Source organism: Schistocerca americana, chromosome 5 (assembly GCF_021461395.2).
Source record: "Schistocerca americana isolate TAMUIC-IGC-003095 chromosome 5, iqSchAmer2.1, whole genome shotgun sequence".
Taxonomy (NCBI): Eukaryota; Metazoa; Arthropoda; class Insecta; order Orthoptera; family Acrididae; genus Schistocerca; species Schistocerca americana.
This window is the reverse complement of record NC_060123.1, coordinates 664,609,619-664,628,691: the sequence shown is the minus strand read 5'-3', so window position 1 is coordinate 664,628,691 and position 19,073 is coordinate 664,609,619. Positions and strand designations below refer to the sequence as shown.

General features: G+C 44.0%; 2 protein-coding genes across 2 annotated transcripts in view; one reads left to right on the top strand and one right to left on the bottom strand.

Moving 5' to 3' along the window:
• Positions 1–5,727, bottom strand: part of LOC124615402 — a 151,383-nt gene extending 145,656 nt beyond the window's left edge. The window contains exons 1-2 of the mRNA XM_047143246.1: positions 5,160–5,727; positions 4,299–4,458 (exon numbers count right to left, since the gene is read on the bottom strand). The gene's annotated coding sequence lies outside the window, so the exon portion shown is untranslated. The remainder of the gene's footprint in view (positions 1–4,298; positions 4,459–5,159) is intronic.
• A 279-nt stretch (positions 5,728–6,006) lies between these two features.
• LOC124615401 (protein VAC14 homolog) overlaps positions 6,007–19,073 on the top strand; it is a 129,008-nt gene continuing 115,941 nt past the window's right edge. Inside the window, exons 1-2 of the mRNA XM_047143244.1 lie at positions 6,007–6,229; positions 9,514–9,664. Coding sequence (XP_046999200.1) covers positions 6,126–6,229; positions 9,514–9,664 — 255 coding nt within the window. The 5' untranslated portion in view covers positions 6,007–6,125. The remainder of the gene's footprint in view (positions 6,230–9,513; positions 9,665–19,073) is intronic.

Sequence of the window (19,073 nt, the reverse complement as noted above, 5' to 3'; positions counted from 1 at the left end):
CGCCTCTCTTGAAGTGTCCGCCACTGGAGCTTGTTCAGCATCTCCGTAACGCTCTCGCGCTGACTAAATGTCCCCATGACGAATCGCGCTGCTTTTCGCTGGATCATGTCTATCTCTTCTATTAATCCAACCTGGTAAGGGTCCCATACTGATGAGCAATACTCAAGAATCGGACGAACAAGCGTTTTGTAAGCTACTTCTTTCGTCGATGAGTCACATTTTCTTAGAATTCTTCCTATGAATCTCAACCTGGCGCCTGCTTTTCCCACTATTTGTTTTATGTGATCATTCCACTTCAGATCGCTCCGGATAGTAACTCCTAAGTATTTTACGGTCGTTACCGCTTCCAATGATTTACCACCTATGGCATAATCGTACTGGAATGGATTTCTGCCCCTATGTATGCGCATTATATTACATTTATCTACGTTTAGGGAAAGCTGCCAGCTGTCGCACCATGCATTAATCCTCTGCAGGTCCTCCTGGAATACGTACGAGTCTTCTGATGTTGCTACTTTCTTGTAGACAACCGTGTCATCTGCAAATAGCCTCACGGAGCTACCGATGTTGTCAACTAAGTCATTTATGTATATTGTAAACAATAAAGGTCCTATCACGCTTCCCTGCGGTACTCCCGAAATTACCTCTACATCTGCAGATTTTGAACCGTTAAGAATGACATGTTGTGTTCTTTCTTCTAGGAAATCCTGAATCCAATCACAAACCTGGTCCGATATTCCGTAAGCTCGTATTTTTTTCACTAAACGTAAGTGCGGAACCGTATCAAATGCCTTCCTGAAGTCCAGGAATACGGCATCAATCTGCTCGCCAGTGTCTACGGCACTGTGAATTTCTTGGGCAAATAGGGCGAGCTGAGTTTCACATGATCTCTGTTTGCGGAATCCATGTTGGTTATGATGAAGGAGATTTGTATTATCTAAGAACGTCATAATACGAGAACACAAAACATGTTCCATTATTCTACAACAGACTGACGTAAGCGAAATAGGCCTATAATTATTCGCATCTGATTTATGACCCTTCTTGAAAATGGGAACGACCTGCGCTTTCTTCCAGTCGCTAGGTACTTTACGTTCTTCCAGCGATCTACGATAAATTGCTGATAGAAAGGGGGCAAGTTCTTTAGCATAATCACTGTAGAATCTTAAGGGTATCTCGTCTGGTCCGGATGCTTTTCCGCTACTAAGTGATAGCAGTTGTTTTTCAATTCCGATATCGTTTATTTCAATATTTTCCATTTTGGCGTCCGTGCGACGGCTGAAGTCAGGGACCGTGTTACAATTTTCCGCAGTGAAACAGTTTCGGAACACTGAATTCAGTATTTCTGAAGTTCGCAAATACTAATTCCAGAATTTTTTTCAAAGTTAATAATCAGTGCCATTTGTGAATCATTCAATGACTTTTTCATAAACTGTAACAAATTTGGTAACTGTTCACCACCAAATACAAAGCCCAATATGACAGATAGCAACTGAACATGTTTTAAGTTTTCTCACGTTTCCATCTCAGATGTCACCAAAATCATAATGTCCCTAAAAAATTCAAAATTTGTGGGGTGGGATGAGGTCCCCACTGAAATAATAAAAATAGTCTGTCACAGCATTGCATATCCACTCTCTTTCATAATCAACCAATCATTTGATGAGGGATGTTTCCCAGATCGATTAAAATATGCAGAAGTTCGGCCCATACATAAAAAAGGCAAACAAGATGAATTGGGCAACTATAGGCCAATCTCACCGTTACCAATTTTCTCAAAAATATTTGAAAGAGCTGCATGTGATCAGATTGAAAATCACAATTCATCTAACAGCATTATCTTAGGCAATCAATACGGTTTCAGAAAAGGCCGCAGCACAATCCATGCTATAAATGAATTAGCCACAAAAGTCAGCAGATGTCTTGATGATAGAATGTGTGTGTCAGGCATCTTTTGTGACCTGTCCAAAGCCTTCGACACAGTAAATCATGACCTGCTTCTCCAAAAATTGGGACGCTATGGTTTTCAAGGCAAATCTCTTAGCTGGACGTCATCATACTTGGCAAACAGAAAACAAAGAGTACTTATTAACATCAACGGCAAGAAATTTCTCTCTGGCTGGAAAAACACTCAATTAGGTGTTCCACAAGGTTCAATATTAGGGCCACTGCTTTTCCTATATTATATTAATGATATGCCATGTCAGGTCCAGTCTGATACTATCCTCTATGCAGATGACTCAACAGCTGTAGTCTGTTGTAAAAATGAGGTAGACCTAATTCGTCATATTGAACAAACACTTGGGGAAGTGGAGGCATGGGTCAAAAACAATAACTTGACATTAAATTTTACAAAAACAGAAATTGTTCATTTTATCACAAAACAATCTGCACAGTCTATAAGTGAAATAAGGTATATGGACAAAAAATTAGAGACTGCAGACTGTGTCAAATTCCTTGGCGTGTTAGTCAATAAAAACCTGTTATGGAGTCACCATGTGGACAACATACTGGGTCGACTGAATAGCCTTGTATATATTATGAATATCTTGTATAGTATTACTGATTTAGCTGTAAGAAAAACTGTATATAATGGATATTTTGTTTCAGTCATTAGGTATAGTATAATTTTCTGGGAGTCTGAAAAAAAAAATTTACTTAGAGCTTTTTGACTACAAAAAAGAATCATCCGAGCAATGGTGGGAGCAAAACCAAAGCAACACTGCAAACCTTTATTTGTAAAACTGGATCTGATGAGCATTCCTAGCATATACATCTATGAAACTCTCACTTTCACGAAAAGAAACCCACAACTTTTTGAGGGCAACCTCTTCTTGCATCAATATAATACTAGACATAGAACGAGCTACATGTTACCTACCCACCATTTAAAATCATATGAAAAAACCCCATACCATATGGGCACGAAATTTGTAAATAAAATTGGAAAGATATGGATGACCCAAATGTAAAAGGTACCAAAAGGGACCTGGAAAAATATCTGAAAGATAAATGTTACTATAGTGTAGAAGATTTCATGAATGGTGACGATGCATTAAAATTGTAATTAAAATACCTCTTTGAAGATGTTATACCATACATATTATTAGTTTATTGTCTACTTTTAGTATTGTTATATATAGTGTAAAACTGACAAGTCACCTATGTCACAATCTTTGATTGTATAAGGCATGTTATGTGATGATAAAAATTGAACTGAATTCTAGATTAAGCAGATACTGGTGGCCCAAAGTTTGGCTGTGTGCAGCTAGTTCAATTACTACCTCTTAGCCTTGTCTAACCACTCATTTTGAAAAGATCACTCACAATCAGACCTACAGAGGACTTTATTAGGTTCAACTAATCTTTCAGTTTGTTCCACTTAAGACAGGTTTAGAGTAACAGAGGCAGATTAATGGATAACACAAAATGAATGCAACAGGTTCTCCATGTGGTTCTCTGGCGATGATCAAAACACTGGTCAGACTGCAAAACTTAGACTACAATCTTCAAAACCAAAATGAGGACACACACTAGGCATACTCAACAACAGTCACCCGTAAGTTACTGCCTACCACAAAAAGAAATGCTTGGTCGCTTACATAAAATTGAGACTAGTTGTGGCCGGCATTAACATAAAACTGTAATTATGCTATTGATGTAGGGCCTATGACCAATTCTAAATAATTAGGTGGTTATCCTTGGATTAATAAAGAAAATTGAGTGAATAAAATAAATGTGTGTCTCAATGTGCAGCTCCGATTGATATGTGATGTCACAATACATCCAATCATGATGTATGACAAAGCATAAAACAGTCATTTAATTTTTTTATTGTTGTGCCTCATACCTTGTAGCAAGTCATCCTAGTTGACACAATGGAATATTAATGAGTCAAGAATCTTAACGGGACTATAGTGTGACACGTGGGGACGAGACAGTGTGGCACACACTAGAAATCATTGCCAGCATTATACCCTTGGAAGTCAATACCTGAGGAGTGACAACAGTGAAAGGGACAGCAAGCCTAGCATAAATGATGTTTTGTCAATATGATATTTTTATGCAGCAGTATAGCAAGTTGTTCTTGATGGAAAATAAATGGTAAAGATTTTTTTTCTCTAAGCCCAGTTAATTAAACTAATTGGGTTTTAAGAGTCTTACAAAGCCATATTAGATCAACTTTGAGAAAAAAAAAGGTGTGGTTCACATAAAATGTCAAAACTGTAGAATGTAGTTGGTAGAATCTCTCTGGTGCAATACATTTTACAACCAACAAATCAATTCATGTAACTGACCTGCTCATAGCAACATGGTAAATGTAATGCTTTTGATTCAAGAGCTGACAAACTGAGATGTACATCCCAGTACCATTCTGATGTGACAAATTTTCCGCCAACGCATTGACAAGTGTGCTCTTATCACATTTCCACTCCTGCTCTATATTCTGTAGTATTCCTGAAAAAATAAATATTTTTGTTATGTTCTAAATATTTCCTTAACTTTTGTCTAACACAGAATACTTGTAAAGGCAACTACAAATTCCCTGAATTGTCTTGATAAAAAGAACTATCAAATCCCATAAATCAACAATTCATTCTTCAACAACAACTTTTCTAAATAGAACAGCAGCTTTCTTCAAATGCATCTAATTAATGTTGATGTATGGGAAAAGGGAAGTCACATAACATAATGAATATGAGAGTAAAGAGAGATTTAGGTTACATTATTGATAGCATAGTGTCTCTCAATGAATACCACACATATTGTGAAGATGATAGTCTTTTGAATCAAAGTAAACAACGCGTGACATTATGGTCTCTGTATTTTATTTTCACAATGACTGATAATGGGGTGCACAGGTAACTAGAATTACATTCGGCGAAAGTATCTTCTGCAATTGATTCATTAGATTCAGATTAATTAAGATACTACAAAATCTGTTTCTAAGGACATAATTTCTCAGGCAAATTGAGAAATTAATACAACATAATTATTAATCACATATGTGGAGAAACATCTCAGATAAGAAAATAGCGAAGCTATGTGACAATCTACTAGAAATGCACAACGATTTTACCATAGAGTGTACTTCTAAGGTTATAAACAACACGCGGTGTTTTGATATTATTATTGATATGAGACTTGAAAAAATATACCTCTGCAGACTGAATGCATTCATTCTGCCTTCTTACGGTGCCGTTGTTTTGTAAATTACACTTCCCTGGCTCTTTAGAACACAAAAACGTCCCTGAAGCTAACAGGTACTAACACACGGGCCACCCACGTTTCACAAAACGGTTCATCAACTCTCACGTTCCGAACCGCCACAAATCGTCAAGTACACATCAAAAATGCTGATATAAATGTTCGATTTTTTCTCCCCATGCACTCCTATTTTGATATTTACCCAAAATACACTATTTTGAAATTGCAAATTTTATTTACGTAATTGTGCAAAACGGTTCTAGTGTTCATAAAAATGAAAATATTGTACTATAATCGTCTTCGTCTGACGTTTTTTGAGCCGGTTTTCTCCCAATGCATTCATGCACATTTCTTCTAAAGCAACCACCAATTGCCAAATGCCTATTCGCCATGTTTACGATACTGACACCAACTGCTTCTGCTTTCCTCGAAAACACGAATGTCGATTATGAACATTTTCCAATAAACTTTCATCATCCCTCATTTTTACTTGCCCATTATGCACTCATAATTATCTCAATATGTTCCGATATAGATGGTAACTACTATACAGAAATATTTATCAGAATATAGTGATAATACCATTTTTCAACTTCAAAGCAGCCAGGATTTTATTAACGTAAGTGCTAATGGTGTGACTGATCACTTGATCTCATTTTGTAAATAGATTGACGTCATTTTCCAGTCGTCTTCTATACAGCAATGCATGCACAAAATTATGAACGTCAGTGTTCGACCCCACATATATTTCGTAAACTAAGTTGGCGAACCTACACTGAAAACAAACTTCTGTGGTAAGACATGTGATCGCAGCTGTCAGGAAACAGTTTTGAAAGATTGGGAAAGGATAGGAGTGAGCAGAGTGTGGGTGTCGCGTGTGTTTATGAATATATAGTGGAAGTTTGAACACATTAACAATGATGTCAGAAAGAGATTATGCACCACTGAGTACAGCTTGTGTTAGAGCACTTAATGACAAGTTGTACGACAAAAGAAAAGCAGCGGCTGTAGAAATAGAGAAGTATGTATGGAATAGTTCATCAATAACCACACGACTAAGTCGCAACTCACACACGTTATTAAATGCGAAATTGACAGCGGTACCTCAGCACTCTTCTTTAGGCAGTAACGTATTCCACTGTATATTAATTTGTTAGAGAAACTGTGAAAGATACAGACAATCTATTTATTAGATGAATGAAATTATTTACTGAATAAATGAAGAATGGGGTATCAAACTTGCAACACATGTGATGCATTACAACATTGACTATAGAATACAGTAGGGTCTAAATTACGAAACTGTTCTTTCATAGTGGCGTAGTTCTCGATTGAAACGTGGTCGTTGATGGAATGCTGCAAGGCACATTCTTCATTGAATCACGGTTGTGAAATCGTATGTCTTTAATTAAGCTTCACACCACTCCCTCTAACACACAGTGTTAGTCCCCTTGGAGACGCTGAAAGCTACTAAAAAGAAAAGTGTGTTAAGATAGGGTTCACAGTTTATCACGAGAAATTAGATCCCGTACCAGTTTTTGCTAGCTTGTAGTGGGTTTTTTTGTTAGTGCATGTGAACTGGTAATAGACCAGTACGTGGTATCTGAACATACTATAGGCCTATCCTATAAGAAATTTGAGCCTTTTAGTTGAAATGGTCAGTTTTGTGCTTTCACATCCTTAAAGGAGGCCTGCTAGGGAGTAATGAATTACTATTAATTTAGGATTTTCTGAAGCATCACACTGGAATGACACACTGTATCTACAGATTTTTTTTTTTACACTACTCAGAGCAGCCCTCCCCCACCCCCACCCCCCTCTGCCTCCCCCCAGTTTCACATACACAAGGAAAGAAACGCACACACCCAGCCAGGCTTTGGCAACCAGAGACAGTGACTGTGTGCACGCGTATTTTATTTGCAATCATTTTTTAGTATGTTGTATGTGCATATGATAAATGAGAAGAGGTAAACACAGTTTGATAACAGTAGTCATTGTGACTACACTATCAACTCAGAGTAATTTACTGTATAAAGTGACATAATACACACTGTAACTAAAAATATTTGATAAATGAGGTTTACTTATTAGGACGATCCAGAAATTCTGACACAGAGTAGGGGCAGTGGTCAAGCAAGAATTGTTTCAACTGTACCTTATTGTGTTTAATGTCAGTATACAGTCTAAGTAAGAAGTGGTGTGTGTGTGTGTGTGTGTGTGTGTGTGTGTGTGTGTGTGTGTGTGTGTGTGTGTGTGTGTGTGTTTTTCCAGAAAAGGGTGATGTTTCTGGCAGAATAGTGACGAGGAAGTGCGAAGATGGGACACTAAATTTGTAGCACCTGTAGCCTACTGGATAATATTAGTATTTGACAGATAGTCTATCTGACATGAAAAAATGGACCATTAATCCAAAAACAAAGTGAAAGAATTTTTTTTATTAGTTATTGGATATTATCAGCTGTGTTCCATTGAATATGTGTACAGTGGTTAGCTCATTATATTCAAACTGAGAGTAAGTTAAGTACTCTGCATTAAACCGAAATTAGAGCTATTGGTTTATAATTCTGCGTATCAGTTCTTTTACGCTTCTTATATGCAGTAATTCTTCACTATGTATGAAAGATAGAAGTAACTATTGTACCCAATGAGTTATTAGTGGAACTTACCACTTCACTTGCAATCCATACCACATGTTTTCACAGGTACAGTACAACAATTGTTGTATAAAGTGAAACACATGCTCTCCAAGAAAAAATCCTGAATCAGAGTAGGATTCTAGTTCTGAATCTATGGATATATTTCACTGTGTTCTCTGAAAACATAGGTGTAATCCAAATAATTATTAACTCTCTCTAAAATATTTTTTATCATACACAACAATTTTGAGTCCACTGTAGCTTATGGCATGGTTTTTTATGACTGGATATTGCACATTTATTAGAATAAGTTCAAGTTACTGGGTAGCAGTTATTTTTTTCTGACAATTTGCTTTCCAAGCTTCATTACCATTTTTGAACTGTCTGATAAATAAAAACAGAATATATATTCTGTGAAACTGCTGACAGTAAACCTAATTGGCTTAAAGGGTCACCTGTGGGAGTCAGGAATATGAGGAGTAATTATGAAGTTCTGATTATTAATTAAAAATAAATCAAACTATGAAAATGAAAGTTGATGATGGTGTTAGTCCTTCTCTACATATTTGCACTTCAATGAAACACATTTTTCCCCGTAATGGATTACTCAGTTGAGATCTTGGTTGGGGGAGTCTGCATTTTGGTTGTTCAAGAACATTTCACATCAAAAATGCTGCTGTCCTGGTTCAGAGGGCTTTATGAATGGGGATGAGCAGTCACACTTGATGACCACTGTCCATTCAAAAAATGTCATGCTATATGTTAAGAATTGATGTGTGACTGATTTTCACTTTTTCCACTATCATCTTGAGTGCTATACACTGATCATCCAGCAATGGGGTGAGTAGATTCTTCTCTTGCAATTCACTGTTCTTCACAGAGATGGCCTTCCAATTTGTTCATTATTCAGACTAGTGTGACTACACTGAGAGCACCTGCACCACTCAGCCATTGTCATACAGTGGTACATTGTTCCACACACTTGCACCAACTCATTGGGGATTGTTGGAGCATTGTTCCCCTTCAAATGCAGCTAACAAAGTACCACATGCTGTTCTCCATTTCAGGGACTGTATCCCCCCCCCCCCCCCCATCACCCCCGCCCCCCCCCCCACCTTATCTACTGGCATGCTACAGTATTGTCATTGGGATTTTAATGTGTACCGGGAATACAGACATGCACCTGTAAACTAACAAAAAATTACCTACAGAATGATAATTGAAATTTTATGACTGCCTTTGTATGTTCTTTTTTATAGTGAATATTGTATAAAATTGTGTATATACCATAAAATGTTCTTTCAGATGATGAAAATATACAAAATAGGTGAAATGACATTTTTGTGTCTGAAATAAGTACTTCCTAAGAAAAAATAGCAGAGCCTCTATTTTCCTTCCACTGCTTGCCAACATACAACTGTAATTATTTATCTTTGACTGTTAATTATTTGAATTATGCTATGTTAATTGTGCTGGTATTCTATATTACAAATGAGGAAAAAATGTGCCTTGTGGTTATTCAAGGAATGTGTATCAGACAAGGCTGCCTATTTATTATCTAGAATTCTGTGTGTTTTACTGACACAGAAATAAATATGAAGGTAGAAATGAAATAATCCCTGATATTGTTCCTTAAGAACGGTACTCAAGTCTCTTCCTTTTTTTTCAGAATGGTAAAAGAGTTTGCGTCACTAAATAACACTACGCAAATAAAACGACTGTTGAAGGTATTGGGCCAGGATTTTGCAAATTCTCAAAATGCACACACAAGAAAAGGTGGTTTAATAGGTTTGGCTGCAATTGCTGTAGCTCTAGGAAAGGTAAGAAATGTTTTTACTAAAAGAGTTTATAAAAAATAAAAGTACAACATCTCTAAAGTTTTAGTATATCTTACATGACATCTCCCTTAACTTGCAATATTGTTTGTCTCCATTTGAGCCTGTGACTCGCATAAGTAGAGGCACTAGCTGTGGACACAGTGGTCCCATGTTCACATTGATAAGCATAAATTTTGATGAGTTAGAAAGATCTGGAATTGAGTTTATTCAGCTTTGTGAGTAGATTCTTTATTAAGTATGCAACACAACCGACATGCATACCATCTAAGTGGAGTCGAGCTGAAAGGCTTCCACCAGGTTAAGAAAAGTCCCAGTGACAGTGTCAGTTAATATAATTATATGAAACCATGCAAAAAATAGTGTCATCATTATTGATAGACCAGGTTGGGAGCCATAGAACAAGATGTATTAATTGTAAGTATCACAAATGATTATCATACATTTGTGAAATGCAATAAAAGGAGCCTTTAGAATGGTACTGAAACAAGAAATGTTACCACTGGTATTCGCTGCTAGAGAATATGTAACCAGGGTATCAATTCCGTGAACGTGATCTATCAGTCATATGTTTGTAATTACCTTCACTTTTAAATCTTCTCTTTATGCACTTGCATTGCTCCTTGAAGTTGTGGTATGCAGTGCCACTCATACCTATATCGAAATTCTTCACCATCTGCAGGAAAGTGCTATGATAATGAAAAATTATGTTAGCTACCCATTAGCTACAAATTCACATAAACACTTCTGTTCAAAATCCTACTGTATTCAGCAGTTCCCATAACATTTACTACATATCAATTAAACATTGATGTTTAAGCTCTTAATAACCAAACTTGTCCACAGACAGATTGTGTTGTCCTGATATGATCTTTTGTATCCATGGCACCCCCAAGTAGTGACATCAAAGCGTAAATGGCTCCTTCACCCCAGTAAAACACATGCCCTCAGTCATGCCTTGGGGCAGTACTGTGCTTACATTTTTGTTTTATATGTACACATAAATAAAAAGATGTGTGCACAGTATTTAGGCTTTCTGTACAACTATTACCATAAATTAAGGTTTCTACATGACCGTCTTTCATCGGCACAGTAGAAAGGAAGTGGGACATGTCAGTAGCAACATGTACCATCACAGCATGTACTTGTTTGAAAGAAACAATCGCCTCCAATCCAGTAAACATAACACACGGAAATGATTTTTATATTTAGAGTTAGCTTTCAAAAAGTTTGCTGTACTGTGAAAGATATATTTTCAACAGATTTCTGCATATATTTAAGGTGACAAATCACAAGCAATGTACAATGCCACAAAAAAAAAAAAAGTGAAACACCTTCAAGGACAGCGTTCAGTAACACCAGAGTGTAATATGTTCATACTGGTGAGTTGTCATGTTAGTGTGTACTGATGGGTTGCCTTGTTAGCGATTCATTTGTCACGGTCATCGGCAATCGGATGGCATTCAGGAGGCTTGTCTGTGCATCCTGTTTTGACTCTGCAGACAATAATTGTTCTGAGTTTAGAGGCGAACAGCATTTGCAACATTCATTATAGGGTACAACCATGCCTCACTGATGACTACATCCAGCCCTTTGAATGTGATCACATTGTGGGCTTCCTGGAAGCTGGATGGACATATCAACAGATTGCTGCACATATTGGGCATAATTTGTTGGTAATGTGTCACTGATTTAAACAATGATCTGTGGAACATTCACACAACTGTAGGCCAGATTCTGGATGTCCGCATAGTACAGATGCACTCAAGATTGAAGCATTATGCGATCAGCAGTGGCCAACAAAACACCATCCAGTGAAATCTGGCACATGTAGCACGTACTGTGTCATCAGGGACCATTGAGAACCATTTGCTAGCCTCAGGATTAAGATCACGTGGACCTTTGGCCAGGCTACCGCTGATGGCAGAACACCACCAAGTATGTCTACTCCGATGTCATGAAAGAATTGGCTGTAGAGAGGTATGGCTCTCTGTTGTCTTTAGTGATAAGAGCAGTTTCTGTTTGTATGCAGGTGGTGGATGTACACCTGCAGAGCTGGTGAGCTGCATACTGTAGAGTTCATTTACCCACGACACACAGGTCCAGTCCCAGGTGATGTGTGATGTGGTAGCCCATCAGTTACAACTCGCTGTCACATTTGTTGTCCCCCCCCCCCCCCCAGGGGGTCCACAACTCTTTTGTGGATACGGGCGTAGCGAGCACGCGACCCCGAGCTAATGTGGCCCTCCTTCCTTTCCGGGCTGCATACCTTCCTTTTCCGCATCCTTCCCCATCCCCCATCTTTGCCCCCCCCCTCCCCTCACCTCTGGCTCTTTCCCTCCCTTTCTCCCCATCTGGGAGTATGGTTTGTGCCTACGTCCGGAGATGGACGCTCGTAAATGTAACGCATTCTGCGCCTTCTCTGCTTGTATGTCTTCATCCTTCCTTTGTCCTTCTCTTTTCCTTACCTCTTCTCTTTACCCTTTGCTCCGCTGCGGCGTTTGAGACCCCTCTTCTTTCCTTTCCATTTCTCTTTCTTCCTCCCTGTGCGTGTCTGAAGGCCGACCCACGCATTTTCATGCGTAGCCAGTGATGGGGTAATGCGTAATTCCCCGCCCTGGGTAGACAGGTAGGACACGTACATACCCCCTGGTAACGGCCAGGCCCAGGGAGGGGTGATTACCCGAGCTGATACCTTCCGAAAGTGCCGATTGGTCCCTCTGTCCGTTTGTCGGGAGGTGTGACCTGAGGTGTGAACAATCACCTAAGGCGGGAGTGCCCTTAGAGAGGGCCCCCACTAGGGAGGAGCGCACAAACGGAGACACCGGTAATCATGGGGGATTCTTCCGCAATGGTTTCCTCACCTTCCACTATGTCTGCTCACAAGCGTAAGTTCACTGAGTCTCAGCCACAGACAGTTCTTCCATCGTTGCCACAGTTCCTTGTTGTTTCTCGGTCTGACGAAGGCCACGACTTCTCCACGGTCAACCCTTTCATTATTCAGAAAGGTGTCGACGCAATTGCAGGTCCTGTAAAGTCTTGTTCCAGATTACGGAATGGCACCTTGTTGTTAGAAACAGTCAGTACCCTCCAGGCACAAAAATTGCTGCGTACTTCACTGCTCCACGCCTTCCCTGTCCGGGTTGAAGCGCACTGCACTTTAAATTCCTCGCGTGGAGTCATTTATACACGCTCTCTTGATGGATTGTCTGACGAAGAAATTCAGCACTACCTGTCTGACCAGGGCGTAACGTCTGTTCATAGAGTTATGAAAAGGGTTGACACGAACATCATTCCAACTCGCACTGTCTTCTTGACATTTGACAAAGTTCAACTCCTATCGAAAATCAAAGCAGGCTATGGGATAATTTCCGTTCGCCCTTACGTCCCAAACCCTACGCGTTGCTATGGGTGTCAGCGGTTCAAGCACACCAGGCAGTCCTGTTCCAATCCGGCCAAATGTGTTACGTGTGGCAAGGATGCCCATGAGGGTGCTAGTCCACCTCCATCCCCTCACTGCATCAACTGTATGGGTGACCACGCTGCTTCCTCTCGAGATTTCCCCCTTTTTAAAGACGAAAAGATCATCCAGGAAATCAGAGTGAAGGAAAAGGTGTCGATCTTTGCTGCTCAAAAATTATTCGCCAGTCGACTGCCCACCGTGCCTCAGACAGGAAAATACAGCACTATCCCTCCTTCTCCTCGGCCAACAAAGGAGGCGGCCATGCAGACTTGCGACCTCACCTTTAGTACCACAGTTGTCAGATCGGCCAGCGCAACCTCACCACTTTCGCCTGCCCACTCTATGGCTCACCCTTCATCGGGTTCTGCCAAATTTCGAGCCCAAAAGTCAGACACCAAGACTTCGAAAAAAGAGCATACTCGTGAAGATTTTTTACGTACCCCAACTTCACAACCATCGGTTCCTCCTTCATCTAAACATCATATTTCCAAGAAGGCTAATAAGAAACCCAGTTCATCTCCTTCTCCGCCAAGGCGTGTCCCATCTACAGCACCACCTGGCGGAAATCGCCCTCGGCAGTCTTCTGTGTCGCCAAGGCACACTGCTGGCGGCCGATCAACCGGCTGATTGCTGGTGCCAGGAGCTGCTCCTGAACAACCTATGGATCTGGATCTTCTGCCTTCGGCTGAATGCCATTCCATGCTGTCGGTCGCAAGCTCTGAGCAGTCGTTGAGTTGACGGCAACCTTGGTCACATTCCTCAATTTTCTGTTCACCCTATGTCCATTATCCACTTCAATATCTGCGGCATTCGAGCCAATCGGGATGAATTGTCGATCCTCTTATGATCCTACTCGCCGGTCATCTTCTGTCTTCAGGAAACAAAGCTGCATCCCCATGACCACTTTGTTCTCCCCCATTTTCAGTCCGTCCGATTTTATCTCCCCTGTGTTGAAGGCACTCCAGCCCATGGAGGACTCGTGATTCTTCTCCATGATACTCTCCATTATCACCCAATCCACTTAAACACTTCCTTCCAAGCTGTCGCTGTCCGTCTTTCCCTTTCTGGATATACCTTTTCTCTTTGTACTGTATACATTCCATCGTCCACACCAATGGCACGAACTGATCTCCTTCATCTTCTTGGTCAGCTTCCACCCCCCTATTTGCTGGTTGGGGACTTCAATGCCCACCACCGGCTTTGGGGATCTCCACATCCTTGTCCGCGTGGCTCACTGTTGTTAGACGTCTTCCACCAAGCGGATCTAGTTTGCCTCAACACTGGGGTCCCTACATTTTTGTCTGCCTCCACGACAATTTTCTCTCATTTGGACCTTTCGGTCGGTACTGTTCCGCTAGCTCGGCGCTTCGAATGGTTCGCCCTTGATGACACACACTCGAGTGACCACTTTCCATGTGTCCTTAGACTGCAGCCTCAACTGCCATATATGCGCCCGCGACACTGGAAGTTTGCCCAAGCCGATTGGACACTTTTTTCGTCTCTAGCGACATTCGATGACCGTCACTTTCCTAGCGTCAACGATGAGGTCACACATCTTACCGACGTTATTCTTACAGCTGTGGAACGTTCAATACCACGCACCTCCGAATTGCCCCGGCGCCCCCCCAGTTCCTTGGTGGAACGAGGCATGCCGTGATGCAATACGTGAGCGGCGACGTGCTCTTCGCGTTTTCCGCCACCATCCTACTTTGGCCAGCTGTATCCGCTATAAGCAGTTCCGTGCGCGATGCCGTCGCGTCATCCGCGATACCCCCTGCGGGTTCGGGGGTAAGAATAGGCCCGCGGTATTCCTGCCTGTCGTAAGAGGCGACTAAAAGGAGTCTCAAACATTTCGGCCTTATGTGATGGTCCCCTGTCGGGTTTGACCTCCATATCTCCAAATTTTTCCGAAGAGCGAGCCGATTGGGGAAGGGCGCCTTACTTGGTGCATTGTGTCCGTGTTCGGTTGAGAACTTTCACCATCTTATTCGTCGTTGCATTGCAGTCTTGCCCGCTCTCCATCGCTCGGGCATGGATGCGCTCCTGCGTGCACTTTCTGCCAAGCACTGTGCAGGGCCATTTTCTGCACTGACGACGCCCATGGACCACATGTCACCTAACATCCAGCACGGTAGCCAGTCCGTTGTGGTGGGGCCGCCATGTACCCTCTTGGTTGTAGCCCCTTGACAACACAGGGATCGCTCTACTGATGCCTGCGCCGTTCACTCCCCACGTATGCCAAGGAGTCGATGCCCATCTCCCTGGGGCATCAGGACTCCCGGCAATGGCCATCCTGCCAGGTGGCTATTGCTGTGGCTGGGTGGCGCCCGTGGGGAGGGCCCTTGGTCGGAGTAGGTGGCATCAGGGCGGATGACCCGCAATGAAGCGTGGTACATCATCTATCGCTGGTGGGCCTCCACCAGCAGTCTCTAAGCGATCGAGGTCTAACCTCAACGGGAAGAAATTGGATCAGAGATCGTTTCCCTCCTTAGCTACTCCATGGGAGGAACGTCTTGCTAAAGAAGGCAGTGGAGAATATTCCCCCCGGTACCTCGTGTGCACGCGGGTTGATGGAGAATCGTTCATGTCGACCAAGCCCCAGTTTTTTGTGGAGCATTTAGAGGACAAGTTCGGGGAGGTGGAGGGCTTGTCCAAGATGCGCTCTGGTTCTGTGCTCATCAAAACGGCATCCTCTGCCCAGTCACGGAGATTGCTCAATTGTGACAAGTTGGGGGGATGTTTCCGTTAGCATCACGCCGCATAAGAGTCTGAACATGGTCCAGGGTATTATATTTCACCGGGATCTTCTTCTGCAGTCCGACGATGAATTATGCGCCAATCTCGAACGACGAGGTGTTCACTTCGTCCGGCGCGTCCATCGGGGTCCGAGGGATAATCAGGTCACCGCCGGTGCCTTCATCTTGGCCTTTGAGGGTGATGTCTTACCCGAAAAGGTTAAGGTGATGGTTTACCGTTGTGATGTGAAACCATATATCCCTCCTCCGATGCGGTGTTTTAAATGCTGGAAGTTCGGGCACATGTCATCTCGCTGTACTTCCAGCATCACGTGTCGGGATTGCGGACGTCCTTCGCATCCTGATACTCCATGTGCTCCGCCTCCCATCTGTGTTAACTGTGGAGAGCACCATTCCCCCTGCTCACCGGACTGTCGGATCTTCCAGAAGGAAAGGAAGATAATGGAATGTAAGACCCTGGACCGCCTGACCTACACCGAGGCAAGGCGGAAATATGAGTGGCTACATCCAGTGCCCATGACGACTACCTATGCCGCTGCTGCAACACCAGTTCGCTCTCAGCTCTGCCAGAATTCACCGGCCCCCTTGGTTGCGGGGGGCACTTCACTCCCTGTTGCTCCTGCTCCATCTACTTCAGGAGCAACACCACCCCAACCACCGGGGACATCTGTTCCCCCTTCACAGCCGGAGAAGCGTGTGCCTTCTTCGGCTCCTCTCGCCCGGAAGGGGTCCCTTGGGGCCCTCCCATCGCAGGCTTTGCCCAGTGCCAAAGCGGACACACGCAAGTTTGTAAAACAACCACCGGTCGCTGGTCGTAGGGCGTCACGGTCGTCTTCAGTCCCTGAGACTGACCCAGTGAGGCCCTCCCAGCCAGACCCACCTAAGGCGCAGCGCGCAAAGCAGTCGAAGCAAAAAGCTCCCAAGCATCCTGAAATTGCGGTGGCACCTGTCCCACCGCAACCTTCTCCCTCTGCGTCCGAAGATGAGGTGGAGATTCTGGCGTCCGCTGAGGACATGGATCTCGCCAGTCCCTCGGATGCAATAGCTAGCTGTTGTCCAGGTGGTGACTCAGTAGCAGCAGGGGCCCCGGAGGCGTAATCTGCCTCCCCAGTCCCTTCACGCCTTTCCCATCCATGGCTAATAACATCCTCCAGTGGAACTGCAGTGGTTTCTTCCACCATCTAGCTGAGCTCCGCCACCTTATCAGCCGTCATCCTTTCCTTTGCATTGCTCTGCAGGAAACTTGGTTTCCAGCAATGCGAACCCCCGCCCTCCGTGGCTATCGGGGTTATTTTAAGAACCGGGCAGCTTATGCAAGGGTGTCTGGTGGCGTCTGCATATATGTCCTGAACTCTCTTCACAGCGAGTTTGTACCTCTACAAACAGCTTTAGAGGCTGTCGCTGTTCGGGTGTGGACGCCCCAGGCCATTACCGTCTGCAGTATTTACCTTCCACCTAATGGTGCTGTCACGCAGCATGTCCTGGCTGCTCTGATAGCCCAACTGCCGCCACCTTTTTTGCTGCTGGGCGATTTCAATGCCCACAACCCTCTATGGGGTGGGATTGTTTCCAATGACCGCGGTCGGGCCGTGGAGCATGTGTTGGCTCAGCTCGACCTTAGCCTCTTGAACACCGGTGCTCCCACGCATTTCAGTGTGGCCCATGGCTCGTTCTCGGCCATCGATCTCTCTATTTGCAGCCCTGGACTTGTCCCATCCCTCCACTGGAGAGTGCATCCTGACCTGTGTGGTAGTGACCATTTTCCCATCTATTTGTCACTGCCCCAGTGTCACTCTTCTGGGCGCCTTCCCCGATGGGCCCTCCACAGGGCTGACTGGCCAGCTTTTACTTCCGCTGCATCCATTGAGTCTCCCCCACAGGGTGACATTGACGAGGTGGTCCGTGCTTTAACCACGTCCATCATTTCCGCGGCCGAGGCTTCCATCCCCCATTCTTCTGGCCTCCCTCGGAGGAAGGCTGTCCCCTGGTGGTCGCCGGAGATTGCTGGGGCTATTCACGACCGTAGGCGGGCTCTCCAGCGTCATAGGCGGCACCCGTCTCTGGAGACCCTCATCGCCTTTAAGAGGCTCCGTGCCTTCACCCGTCGTCTTATTGCACGGCGTAAGCAGGAGTGCTGGGAGAGGTATGTCTCATCCTTGGGCTCCCATGTCTCCCCCTCACTCGTGTGGTCCCGGATCCGGCGGATTTATGGATACCAGACCCCTATGGGTGTCCCTGGGCTCTCCTTGGACGGCGCTGTCTGCACGGACGCTGCCGCCATTGCTGAACGGCTTGCCGCGCACTTTGCTCAGAGCTCTGCGACTGCCTCCTATCCCCCCGCCTTTCGCTATCTAAAGGAGCGAGCCGAGCGGACGCCGTTCTCATTCCACACGCGTCGTTCTGAAACATACAATGCTCCTTTCAGCGAGAGGGAATTCCTCGCTGCCCTCGCCGATTGCCCTGATACAGCACCAGGCCCAGACTGCATCCACGCGCAGATGCTGAAGCATCTCTCCAGGGACTGCCAGAGACACATTCTCGCGATATTTAATCACATTTGGAGCGAAGGCGTGTTCCCGTCGCAATGGCGAGAGGGTGTTATTGTCCCCATCTTCAAGCCCGGTGCGGACCCACTGGCGGTGGACAGCTATCGTCCCATTACCCTCACCAACGTTTTGTGCAAATTGCTCGAACGTATGGTGGGGCGGCGTTTGTGTTGGGTCCTTGAGTCGCGCGGTCTCCTCGCTCCATCCCAGGGTGGCTTCTGTCGGGGCCGGTCTGCAGTGGACAATTTGGTGCGGCTGGAATCTGCTGTCCGTACGGCTTTTGCCCGACGTCAGCATCTCGTTGCTGTATTTTTCGATCTGCGGAAGGCGTATGACACCACATGGAGGCATCACATCCTCGCCACGTTGTATGGGTGGGGTCTTCGTGGTCTGCTCCCGGCTTTTCTTCAAACCTTTCTATTGCACCGCTCTTTCCGGGTGCAAGTCGGTGCCGCCTCTAGTTCTTCTTATACACAGGAAAATGGGGTCCCACAGGGCTCGGTGTTGAGTGTGTCCTTATTTCTAGTGGCCATTAATGGTCTGGCTGCAGCCGTGGGGTCGTCGGTGTCTCCTTCTTTGTATGCCGACGACTTCTGCATCTCATTTAGCTCCACGACTACGGGAGTCGC